The 13,415-nt window shown below is 44.5% G+C and overlaps 1 protein-coding gene across 1 annotated transcript; it reads right to left on the bottom strand.

Annotated features, from left to right (window-relative positions):
• Window positions 1-1,514: 1,514 nt before the first annotated feature.
• On the bottom strand, window positions 1,515-8,896 carry TMEM88B (transmembrane protein 88B). Its single transcript, XM_009671541.2, has 2 exons — window positions 8,027-8,896; window positions 1,515-2,517 (listed from the first exon to the last, which is right to left on the bottom strand). The coding sequence occupies exons 1-2, from the start codon at window positions 8,294-8,296 to the stop codon at window positions 2,248-2,250; spliced, it is 540 nt and encodes a 179-aa protein (XP_009669836.1). The 5' UTR covers window positions 8,297-8,896; the 3' UTR covers window positions 1,515-2,247.
• Between the last annotated feature and the right edge of the window lie 4,519 nt (window positions 8,897-13,415).

Below are 13,415 nucleotides of genomic sequence, written 5' to 3' on the forward strand. Positions count from 1 at the left end.
CATGGGTCACAAAGGTTTTGACTGATAAGTAAACATGATTATTTGTGCCCTCATATTATTTCATATTGTTTTTGCCAAGAGACAGTCAGCTAATCCATTGCTGCCTGTATTCCACAGTGAGGTAAGTAAAATACTGCCTCTGCCATCCACTTAGTCTATTCAGCTTCACAGTATATATAGAAAATAAATTTTCTCTTCTTACTGCTTCAAAGTGTCTAGGGATGTAACAGTAATCATTAAAGCCTGGAGCTTCAGAACAAATATCATTTTATGGAAGGGCAGAATGCTCTAGCTTAAAGCAAATCTTTCCTGCACTCTATTTCCCCTTTCAAGTCAGGCAGTCCATCACCCCATATAATGGGCCTGAGCAAATACTAGTGCATTCTCACTCTGCTGAATGGCATCAGAACAATGTAGTTAGAACTTTCACCCTGCAAAATCCTGAAGCAATGGATTAGCACTAAAATATGGCACTAGGTATGAGCTACACTCTGCATTCGTTCAACCACTTCTGTTCTGGGATGGAACAATCACCCCCCTCAGCCAGGAGTAACAGCTAGAAAAAATGGACATGAAAAATACCAGACCAGTTGCACTTGAAGGATTATGGAAGTGGTTGTTGAGGCTTTGGTTTAATATAGCTGCCAGGATGGGATAAATGGCAGTAAAAGCTGTTAGAACAACTCAGCAAAGAGGTTCATCCTCATGTTCAGGTAGAGTTTCCTGTGTTGCAGTTTGTGCCCGTTGCCTCTTGTCCTGTCGCTGGGCACCACGGAGAAGAGCCTGGCCCCAGCCTCTTGACATCCTCCCTTGAGATACTTGTACACATTGATCAGATCCCCCCTCAGTCTTCTCTTCTCCACGCTAAACAGGCCCAGCTCTCTCAGCCTTTCCTCATAGGAGAGATGCTCCAGTCCCCAGGGCTAAGTAGAGGGGGAGGATCACCTCCCTCGACCTGTGGCGACACTCTTCCTAGTGCACCCCAGGATACCATTGGCCCTCCTGGCCACAAGAGCTCATGCTAGCTCACGTGTATTCAGCACAGTAGGCTTCCCAGTCGCTGTCTTGCTGACATACCTGCATTTCCATGAGAGGCAGTCTCTGTGGTCCATTCAGTCCCTGTTTCACAGGGAATACAGACATGCTGCCAGTGCTGAAATGGCCCCTTGGTTGACCAGATATCCAGCCTTACCAGAGCACTGAAAGAAGCATAGCATTCATCACTCACTCTGACTTTTTCCAATCCTCTCCAACACTAAACCTAGGTACCTATGACCCTCAGAGAACCAGACACTGTCCCTCACAGGCACAAACTCTTAGCCCACCTCTGGAGGACTTGTCATATCCAGCAGTCACTCTAGGGCTTCAGGTCTTCCTGCCAGGAACCCTAAAACTGACCTAATACCTCAGCCAGATTTAGCCCCAGGCAAACACCACGACCACAACAGCACAACAGAACTGAGAGTGAGCTCTTTACTGATTAACAACCATCAGGCATTACCAGACAAGCACATTTCAGATCAGCAGCTGGAAGGGAAGGGACGGAGAGTTCAGTTTTCATATATGCAGCCAGCACAGCAACCAGGCTCAAAAACAGCTAAGGGAGCACATGCACCACTGCAGACTATGGGAAAATGGGATTGCTAAGCATGGGAAGAATATGTGAAGTAGGAAGGTGGTGGTTCCCAAACATCAGAGTCAGTGACTTACAGAACCCTTTGCAAGAGGTTAGAAACACAGGCAGCCCAACAGTAGGGAAAACCACAGTTGCTTCCTCTTGGCTGGGTGCTTCACTAAAGGCTGCTGTTCCCAAGGAGACCTCACTGAGCCAAAGTCAGCAGCTGCTTCCACTGCTGCTTAGTCCTTATGCAAATGTATACTGTATCTCGGGCGAGGCAGAGCAGGTTGTCAAGACTGGAAACAATGCTGCTAAGTGCAATGTGCTCTGGGAGGAGTCTCCATTTTTTTCCACCAGGACTGAACATTGCCTCTTCTATACCATCAAGGACTTCATATGTTTTCTGCCTTTCCTTCACCTCTTTTCTGTGTTTCCCTCACCATGGGCAGAGTCCTACCTACTTACAGATAAAATTGTGGCTCATGAACAGATCTGAGTCCCTTCCTCTCACTTCTAGGCTCTACACTGCCTTCATCTGTAAAGACTCAGGATGGTGATGCTGGGATGTGACAGTGGAGAGGGATGGGGTGGCAGAAGAAGGTGCTGGGTAGAACAGGGACACTGCAAACTCACACCCAGGCCTTGACTTGAGTGTTCTGTTCCTTGGCATAGCCACACAGGCCTCCCTCCTCACACCACTGCCACTTCACCCCCTTGTACACAGCCCTGCTGTACGGCTGGAAGCACATGAAGAGGCGGAGGCACCTTGCCAGGCTGCAGTAGATGGCCACGGCCACCACAATGAGAGGGGACATGATGATGAAGCCAAGAACAATGAGGGCAGAAGAGCTGTTGTCGTCCAAGACAGTTTTGCAGTAGTGGGCAGCTGAGTGCAGCACCTGTGGGAAGAGAGAGACAGAGGGAGATAGAGTTTGTCATACACCTTGTGCTGGTGAGGAGTGGTGACCAAAATATTCTTGAGTTTCTAGTGTTTTCACAGCAAGCCAGACCTCCTGCCTTCTCTGAGCTGAGCTCAGCAATCTTCAGGCTATACTATGTGACTGACAACATATTTTAATTTGGGTTTTTATCTCTCAGGCATCATTGTGAGATAAGAGCACTGCATGCTTATCCTGGAGCAGGAAATGTTAATCTGTGTTAAGTCATCTATAAATCTCTTCATTACAAGCCAGAACTTAGCACTGTTTTTCAGAGTTGTGCTTTGAGCAGACAGCAGCTCAATGTCATTTTGATTGAAGTTTGACTCATTTTATAACATCAACAGTGGAACTATGCTGAAAACCTGGAGTCCTCAGCTACTCCAGTGGTCACAGTCCTCTGGCGCTTTGCCTCCTTGAAGAGCACAGAATAGTTGCAGCCATTAACCTATTAAAGTCAATGGCTTCTTTCCAGGGTGACATGTTTTTTAGCCCTCTTTCTCCTCAAAGAGATTTAGTTCTGAGGATGGATTTCAGCTGAGAGTTTTGCCAGACCATGGGCAGCCATAATCATGCCAAGTAACATGGGGTGTTCACTGTTAAGGGACTCAGCTCTATGACCCAGATTATGATTTGATGTTACACATAGTTTGGGATATGTTTCCTACATGAGTTGGCTTCATCCCACATACATGTACACATACACCCTCCATTCACAGGGATCATGCAAAACCAGTCAAGCTGTCAGATGTCCAAAAAAAAAATTTTTACTTGCTTAAGCTGTGGTCAGGCTAGAAGAACTGTGATCAGGAACTTGCATATAATGATCTAATTAAACCTTTAATTTGGCAAGTGTTACAGCCTAAAAGGTGCTTTATCTTATCAGCCTTTGAAATGCATACATCTTTCTACTTCTAAACATTCAATAACTATGCACATGCAAAAAAAAAAAAACCCAACAAAGAGATCATTGTATGTGCAGCTTTGAAAAAATATAAAAGCAGAAGTATTTATGATCAGTTCCACAAGCCACATAGAGGGAAGTGAATCTATGTCACCATTATAAATCCTGGTGACTTTGCTTCTGGAACAGGGTCTATTAAAATAAAAATAACTGACAGTTATTACTCCAACTCACACAGCCTTCCAACCTCACCATAGGGCAACCTGATCTCTTCAACACATCCTTAATATTCTCTACCAGAGTGCATTCAGGTAATCACATTGGACTGGCACATCAGGAGTCATAGGAAGCAGGGGTTGCATATACACAACTGGATAATCTCATATCAAAGTCCAAACCCTCACCCGATTGATAAACCTTCTACCCCTAGCCTTTTCTGATCAAATCCAGGATGTCTAAGGAGATCGTTAGCCTCCAGAGAACCTGTCTCAATGTAACAAAGGCCTCACAAACATCCTCCTTTTATTCATTCAGAAGGGAATTAATCCAACAGCTGTGGCACTCAGTAAATATCCTGCTAAGGATGACAGCAGTGAAACGCTCTGTGGTTCACAGCAGGAGGCTGATTTCCTCTGCCTCAGAGGGCTGCTAGGGAGATCTGCCTCATCCTAATGAGCAGAAAGGACATGCGCAAGAAGGTCTTTAAATGGCCAACAAGGATAGAAACAATTCTCTAACATCTGCAAGTTGCTGATGAGAGCTGCTTTCAAGGCACTTCCTTCAGTGCTGACTCTCAGAGCACAATGCTATGGTTGGGATCAGACTGTTGAGACTGTGTGGGAGAGCAAATTGGTACTTGGAATGCACAACAGCTAATTAGGGCTTTCTACTGAACTCATTTGCATGTGACAAATTGCTTGCAGTAAATAGGAGTGGCAAGGCAGCCAGAGAAGAGTTGAGCTCACTCTACTTCAAGCCTGTTGAACTAGAGGAACATTTAGAACTGAAATCTGTTCTTGGGGCAGAGACCAGTTCCCATCCTGTTAGCTCCCTGGGAATTATTACAGCAGCCTGGGGCTGCCATTAACTGTGGCCTCTTCCACTGCTAAGCCTATGCAGTCAGGATTGTCTGGCCTGCTTAGCGTGCCTTTTCTTTGGAGAGGTGCTGCTTTCAACACTACTCAAGAGATTCTGAAGGTGGTAAGAGCTCTAAACAATCTCAGCCTAGAAAAGGTGGTAAGAGCTCTAAACAATCTCAGCCTAGAATAGGACCTCCAGGTCTGTAATTATGGAGGCTTCCCAGCTAAATACAGCTACAGTGGGAAGAATCAGGTATCTCCAGACAGCCATAAGAGCCAAAAGGGTGTATTGATACAGCCTTTTACCATAAGTGCGGAAGGGCCTTATGGAAGGGTGCAACATATATGAAGTTCTATCTTTTTGACAAGCACCTAAAGGAAATTCAGGAAAAAGATGAAGAATAACCTCACTGCCACAGGAAAACCACTGTTTCAAGTGAAACTCCTCCATGTTTACAAGGCAAATAACTGTTTTACCAAAGAAAACGTTCTGTGGCCAGTCCCAAGTGCTGTTCTGCAAGGACAAGGTCTGACAAAGCTGGTGTTGTTCTCCTGGTTTTTAAGCTACTGATATCTTTGAATGCCCAGTTTAGCAGTTGGGTTCCTCTGAATGGCAGACAAAACAGCAACAGCCACAATGCCAAATGGAGAGCTGTAAGAAAGAGATTCTTAACAACGACCTCTGGCAACAGATGGATTACAGCCATCAGCAGGCCTGGGTGCAGCCACTCAGGCAGATCAGTATGCTTCTACCACCAGTAGGCAGGGCTAAATTCCACCACCCGCCCCCAATCTTCCCACAAGGCTCCAGGGGAAGAATTTCTGTGACAGACTACTGAGGAGCAAAATTAACTACTGAGGGGTTACCTTTTCACCTAGAAAAATAAGAGAACAGTAGTGAAACTGCGACTGCTACAAACAGCAACAGACCAGGGCTGGCCTGTGAACTTTCAACATACCTATACAGGCCTCCAGACCCTCCCACATCACTCTGTTGGAGATTGCACACATTTGCATCCCACAGAGGAAAAAAACAAACCAAAAAAACCGCACACTTTCAGGAGGTGTCAGAGCCACAGTGGGAGTTGCCTGGCCGAGAGGTATCTTATTCCCATAAGAAATTCTGTTTCATGCCAGCTAACAGCAGCACTTGTGCCCTAGACAGAGATTACCATGTTAGAAATCTCCCTGTTCATTAGTTTGCAGCATCAGGGAAAGCTCTTCAATAACAGCAGTATAATTTCAGGGCTATAAAAAAATCAAAGCTAGACCTTTCAGAGCAGCATGTATATCAGGTACATAGAAAGCAATAACAGCACATTCCCTTTGTCAGGGAACTTTGAGGCAGGGGGAGCTGGCTGCTGACAATTCCTATTGCTGGAACGTTAGCCAAATAATAAAACACAGTGTCTTTATTGCAACATTACAGCACATACTTCTGCCAAAGCTATAAGCGCTTGAAGTCAACCGTATGTCTTAGCATACTGAGGCATCCCAGGGACTGGAGGCCTCAAGTGAACATAATAAGATTCAGTCTGCAGAACTAGCGGCTTTACCAGACGTACACAGCTCACAGGAAATGTCATTGGCAAAGAGTGCTACTAAAGAAGCAGTTCTCCCAAAGTTGAGTGACAGTTTCCATATCTGAGAAATGTGTGATTTGGCACTGCAATTAGGCAGAGAGGAATGCTCCATGTTTACCTGTCTCTCCTTCACTGTATGTGAACCGAGTCAGATCTCCATAGTTATGTATGTGCACAGCCCCATAGAAGTCAGTAGAACTTCACTCGGTTATACCAGGCGAAGGGCTGGTCCCTGCTGCATGGCTGGATCTTTTCCTCATGCCATTTACCAACACCGGGATCTGCTCACTCAGTCAAATGCCCCAAAGGCTTGGCTGATCAGCTAAGATGTACAGCTGTTTTTAATGAAAGGAATGAGAAACTTTTTCCCTACACTATTACTCAGGTAAACACATCAGTTTGAGAAAACTCAAATCCTCCTTTGAGTTTTAGATTCTGTGGTGTGTAGAGATCAACGACATATGTTCTTTTTAGAATCCAATCCAGCAAGGAGAATGTACAACCGTTCTCCCCCCCCCCCCCCCCCCCAAATAGAAACCACAGGAGCATCTCTAACTTTGAATAATCAGCAAGAGAAGTCATCTGATTGTGACCTGGTCTAACAGTTACTGCCTGTAAGGCTGTAAGGTAAAGATGAGAATTGCTTTTACTGCATCTACACTGATGGATGGAATCAAATTATTCCAAAGAGAACTATGGAAACGGTTAGCAAGAAGAGGAATTACATAAGTATTTTTGAAAGAATTAAACTTGGAGGACGGCGATCAAGCGGAACAGACGTGCACACAGTCATAGCCCTTACTGACAAAGTGGGCTTGTTGGCTCTTGTAAATGAGAAACTGTACAGTGCCTTTGGGGACACAGAAGGAGCCATGGGGTTGGCATAAGAGGGGATTGTATGTGTGCTAGACTTTAGTGTTATTAAATGTTAGGCAGATCAAACATGACAATCACTGTAAGAGGGCTTACTTAAAAGGAAAGCAACAAACCCAGAGTCCATGTGGAACTTCTGTGAATTGTGGAGGAATTCAAATTGGCAGCTGTGTCTTATCTCGGTAACACAGAGATTGCAGAGAAGTTAAAGAAGTATTATGACATTAAATTGCAAACAGCAACTCTGTCAGCCTAAGGAGTGTATTTACCTGGTCTGCATCACAGCTGCTTGTTAATTTAATGGTGATACAACTTTTTTTTTTTTTTTGCCAGACCAAGCTTTCATTTCCCACTGTGCTGGAAGAAGGATAGGTAAAATGAATCCAGCTTATTCCTGCCAGTGTTCAGATGGGTCAAACTTTTTCACTGCAAGATGTGCCCCACCAGACTGGCATCTAATTCAAACTGGATGTGAGATGCTGTAATTCTGATGTGGGATCATTTTACACTTAAAATGAACAAAGTGCAGTGCACAGGCAATCAGGACCCAAGGTATCCATCCTAGCTCAATCCCTGAGAAGCTAGGCAGTCATGGGTAACTCACATCAGCATCCTCCCCGCCTCCCCAGTGAGGATAGCCTTTCTGTGCTAACCTGCTGACACTGGATGTATGAGTGCCAACCAGCTACTTGGAGACTCTTAGCATAGAAAGTATAAGGCCTGTACTTCCCTAGCCAAGGGCACGTGCCAGTCCTACTGACAGCTATGTCACAGCACCAAGCAGAGGAGACAGCTCCCTTACACACTCAAGGGTCTGTAGGTTAGCATGAACCATGATAACATCTCAAACACCTGTCCTTGTCAGCCCAGTCTATCTGTTGCATACACACCCCCAAACACACACCCTTTGTGAAAATGAAGCCAAATCTGAGGGAAATCAAGCCTTGTTTAAAGCCACTGTTCCCCATGGGCTAATATAAAAACATTGTAGATGGCAATAGCCATGCCTTAGAGGAGCAAGGCCTACTTACCCGGGAGTGGCATTGGAAGCCTAAGTAAACCACCACAATGGTGGGCAGCAGCACAATAGTGAAGATGGTAAACATTAGGAGCAAATTCATGAGAAAGACCGCAAAGTTCATGGCAACTACCATCAGGGTCCATGCCCAGCAGCACCAGGCACTCCGTGGCTCCCTGGGAAGGAGTTGGTCATCCATGTCATACGGCGGGAGGCTAGGAATCATGCGAAACTTGTCTGAAGGGTTGTCTGCTTCAAAGCCCTCAATCTCCTGGTCACACATTCTTCAGAAAGGTTGCTAATCACTCCACACTCTTCCAAAATGGTTTCTTTGCTTTTGGCCACGAACCTGTGATGTAATTTGCTGGGGTTGTTCCTGTTTCTTCAACATAGAGACAAGAACCCTTAGCCAGAGAGCATAATGGAGCAAGAAACGAAGGGCCTTATTTGGTCATCTGTTTTCCCAGGACCTGGCCAGCACAGGATGTTTCCTTGCAGAGTGTTTTCCAGTAGTGTCCTGGTATCGATTTCTGAGTAAGCGTGGCTGCTCAAAGTTTGGCATCCACTGTACTTTCAAATTTGTTTCTTCCTAGCAAGATGATCCCAAAAAGCTCCCATTAGTCACTGTCCTAGCCTTTATAGGCTGCGCAGCTCCAGAGAGTGTCTAGCTTTAGCATCCTCCTCCCATCTTTGAGTGCTGCTGTTTGCTAAGAATATCAGGCTCAGGCACTTTCAGACAGTGGCTTGACTTTGCATCATCTTTTCATGCTCCTCACCCTGCACTGAAGGAAATATTCCTACGCAACTTTCATCCAATTGAAGTGGCCAGTGAAGACAATGAACAGGAGCTGCGTGTGCCCTCTCTGGAGTCCTTGGCCACACCTTGCAGAACTGGAAGCAAAGAGACTGGAGCAGTGTGCAGCTTCAGTGAACTCAACTGCCTGCAGTCACAGACGCTCGGATAAGAGCAGCGTCTTCCTTTCTGAGCTGCCTCTCACAGCTTTGCAACACTGTTCTGTTTACAGTGTAGATTCTGAAGCTGCTTTCTCTGCTAGCCAGTCCTTTACATCTGTCTCACTACCTGCTCCATTCAGCATGCAGAACCCAGGATCCACACTTTAACCATACATTCCCAGGTCAAGATGGTCCCTTTTAAATTTTAAATTATTCTGCCTATGATTCATTTTCTACAATCTTCCTCCAGATTAAAAAGCTACCCTAGAATAATTGCTAATCACCGTACCTTCAATTTAAGGATATCAATATGCTCTGCAAACAGTAACAGCAGTGACTGCAGAGAATAGAGGGTTTCTGTCTGCCTCACTTGATCAATATTATGCAAGAAGCCTTGTGATAGCTGGATATTTATATGACCTTTTAAATACATTCACTTATGCATGATGATAACACTTCCAGGAGGAGGGAAACTTTCTTGTTTAACTCTGTGGGAAAATGAGGTAATACAGGTCTCACCAAGATGTACAGCTCATCTATGGCACAAGACAGGAAAGAATCCAGGAGCCCTATGTTCCACTTGATGCTAACTCTTTCAGAAAATGCTGCCCTGGAAAAAGCATTTAGAAAAAAGTTATGACAAAGAAACAAAGTTCACAAAAGGCTAAACAAAGTCATTTTACAATACAGATGAGTGCTAGATTTCCCCCATGAAATGCTTTTGTTAAAAATTGTACATTGTGGGGGGGGCCTTCCCACTCCATTAGAGTTTTTGGCTCATTTATCTGCCTTGTCCTGTTCACTGACTGTGGTAATATGCACAGTAGGATTAAAGCTAAGATTTTCTGCAATGACCTAGATAGGCCTGCTAATGGAGCTTTTTACTAATAGCCAATTAGAAGAGCTCTACCAAACAATGGAAAGTCAGGGCTGGTGAGCCTCTGGGTTGAAATTTCACTCAGCTGCATCTCTGATACAGACCGTGGCCAGCAACAGCGGCTGTGCCCCTAATGAAACCATGCCTCCAGGAGGAGGTGATGAGAGCAACACACACGTGATACCCAGACAATATACTCACTTGTGGGAGCTAGACCGTTACTGACTTCTGGTATTGCTCTTAGAGTTAGGCTGCATTGTGCCAAGCACTACATAAACTCACAATAGCAGTCTCTTCCACTTCACTGAGTTTCCAGTATAAGTAGACACAGTAACAAAGTTCACAGGGTATTATTCAAGTATTATCCAAGTTTTGGAAATGGGGAACAGCAGCACACAAAGGATAAAGAGCTCCCCCCAAGCTTGTTCCAAAGCTAAAATTTGGTTGTAAATTTCCTAGTTGCAGACCACTGTTTCAATCAGAAGATGAACCTTCTGGCTACAAAGGCTTGTATTTTAAAGTCTTTTTAGGATGATCTTCCACTTTCTGCAGTCAGGAGAATGACTCATTTCTGTAGTTGAAATCCCTCCTGTGTTCTGTAACACCAAGCACTGAGTCCAGACAGGAGCCCTGATTTCAGTGTTACCATAATAGAGTTAATATGACTTCCATTTTATGTCTCCTAAATTTGGCAAGATGATTATTTTTGATCACTGTTTCTCTTGCTAATGCTACTGACAATGGATGATTCAGAGCCTTGTGTTCTGTATCTCAGGTAGAACAGCTAACTGCTGATTAGTCCCTACAATGCACACAAGGATGCTTCTGTGTTGACTACATACAGCAGATTTTGCCCAAATGACTCTGCAATTATTCTGCTGTTGTAGCATTTCCTCTCTTTGAGGACTTGGTCTCCCTCTCAGTCTTTTTCTGCTAGATAAGTTGTGGGGAGTGTGTTCTGATATTACCATCCAGCTGGGGAACAGAATCAGTTAGTGCATCTCTACTATTTTCACATCAAGCAGCCCTGCAATTAAGCTGTTGTGAGCAATTCTCTTCACCATGTAAGGGGAGTAGCAGATGGGGCTGGAGATGGATACTGACAAAGGGGAAGATTTCTTCTCCGCAGCAGAGGACAGATTAAGTTCTGCCTTACAGGGGCTGGAATAAAAAGGCAGAAGAGATTAAGGACTCAAAGTCCTTAATGATCTGAAAGCACATCAGGTAACAGGTGTATGCAATACATTTGCCCTATTTGAACTCAATGAGTATATTCAGGAAATTTTCCATACTCTGTTCTCTTGCTACTTAGTACTTTCTCTCCCTGGCCTGGGGGAAAGGGAGAGGGTATAGGGAGGAGGTGGGAAAGTGCTAGTCTACTTGTGTAAAGAAAGCATTGAGGTACACTGAAATCATTTATAGTCTGCCACATGTAATCAGTAGTGAAACAGAGGCTTTAAAATTGAAGTAAGCTGAAGATCTATATGAGAAAATTGATACAGATTTCAAAGGTATAAGTGAGGAATAACAGTGAGAAAGAAGCTTTTCAAGAAAAATAACTAGTTTTTAAAGAGAGCTAGCTCAGTGTTCATACTGCAATATTCAAGATTCTCCTGCAATTCCTCTGGCTGTGAAACTCATTAGCTGATCCACACTTACCATTTCATTCTCTTTATATGGCTCTTCCTGTAGAAGACTCTCTTTAGGAATAAAGAAGGATCTCACAAGTTTTGGCTCCATTAGTATCCAGCAACAAAGAGATTCCACTGTCTAATCTGTTCCAGAGAGCAGATAAATAGAGTGTAGCATTCTTACTAACAGCACCGATCACTCATAACTATTCATGGCACTTTGTTCTGTGCTTACCACTGAAAGATCTCTAAGCTCATCAGAAACATGGAAAGCTTTAACCACAGGAGGCCCCTGGAAGTTCGGTAATAATTATACCCTTGCCAGGGGGCAGCAAGGCCTGGCTTGTCCCTGAGGGATGGGGAGCCAAACACAATGACATGGCCAAAAGAGCAAGGGCCTCACTGACCAGGACCCTATTCCACAGTACCCAAGCAACATGAGCAGGGTAGACTTGGAAATGGGAGCTATGTTCAGCAAGGAGTCCAGATCATCAGGCAAGCTCATGATAACAAGGCCAGTCCAAATCCAGCTGGGCACTCAGCCTTCAGATCAGGGTCCAAATCAACAGCATTCATAGCCTGGCATAGCTGCAACACAGCAGCAGCTACTAGATAGCTCAGGCACAGACTGAGTGCCCAAACCAGAGCTTAAATAGGTCTCCTGGGCCCCAAGAAAGAGCGTGTGAGTGGAGGCCCCACCTGAGGCTTGCCAGGGCAGTAAAGCCTATTGGTGCTCTCAGGGCCCTGATACCCCAGGGAAAGGATTGTGCTGGAAAGGGAAGCATTGCTTGTGGTCATGAAGTGAATACAAGTCTCTTCTTCTCCAGCCCCTGGTCCATCAGAAGCTTTTACCTCCTTTCAAGAACCAAACCAGGAGAACTGATCAGAAGTCCTTTATTAATTTGCTGGAAACCCACATGTTAATGCTACTGTCCATTCTATAGAAAACATCTCTCCTTCACAGCCCAGTGTCAATCAGCTCCCCTGGAAACCAGACTACAGACTTGTTTTTACTGTGCTGAAAGGCAAATTGAGGTGTGGGAGGAGATATGTAAATATATAATTACAGTATAGCAATCTGCATATATGCCTAGGAAAGTTACAGTGACAGATTAGTCTTCTGCAATTCTTAAAATTAATGGCTTTGCTGTGGAGCTAATCATGCATATGAATCGAGGATGTTAACATTCAAGAGTGCAAACTTGACTCCTCAGAGCGTTAGACTTGCAGTTCTGCCACCATCCCACTTTGAGTTCCAAAGGATCTTTTCAGGCCAAATTATGGAAAAGATGATAGAAGGTTTATTGATTTTTTTTTCATCTGAATATTTATGCAAAGTTGTAGATTCTTCATGATGTTTCAGAAAGGAAAAAATGAAAATGGGAGCAGGTATGTCCAGTAGAACCCTGTTTATTTACAAAGCTGCACAAAAATCATCTTTTTCCCTAAATATGATAGGGAATAAACAACTGGAGCTAGCTTTTTGCAAACAAGGCTAGCCCCTTTCTAGCAAACACTCTGTCCAAAAGTACTCTTTCTTCAGAAGCTCTGTTCTCAGGTCTTGTTTTGAATGTGTCCTTTTCACTTCTTCCCTGAAGCCTATTTTCATTTGAATGTCTTCTACATCTCCCAAGGACACAACAGCTGAACAACAGCTAGCAAAAGTGCCTTGCCTCTCATGCCCTTTATTTGCCTCTGTTTTGAGTGAGGGCTATTATGGTTTCACCTAACTTAACTGTATCTTACGTTCATCCCAAATGGAAAGTGGTGGCTATCGCCCCTGCTTGGGTGGGGTGAATATGCTTCACTGTTTGGCGGGACCTTCCTGACTAGAGGGCAAAGCCTCTCACCCCAAAGGAGCAATAGCGGAAGGTGGTGGCATCACCCAGGAGCAAGAGAAACACGCTTTCCACCCAAAGCAGAGGGAAGGTGCATTGTTC

The sequence above is a fragment of the Struthio camelus genome, chromosome 21, assembly GCF_040807025.1.
Source record: "Struthio camelus isolate bStrCam1 chromosome 21, bStrCam1.hap1, whole genome shotgun sequence".
Classification (NCBI taxonomy): Eukaryota; Metazoa; Chordata; class Aves; order Struthioniformes; family Struthionidae; genus Struthio; species Struthio camelus.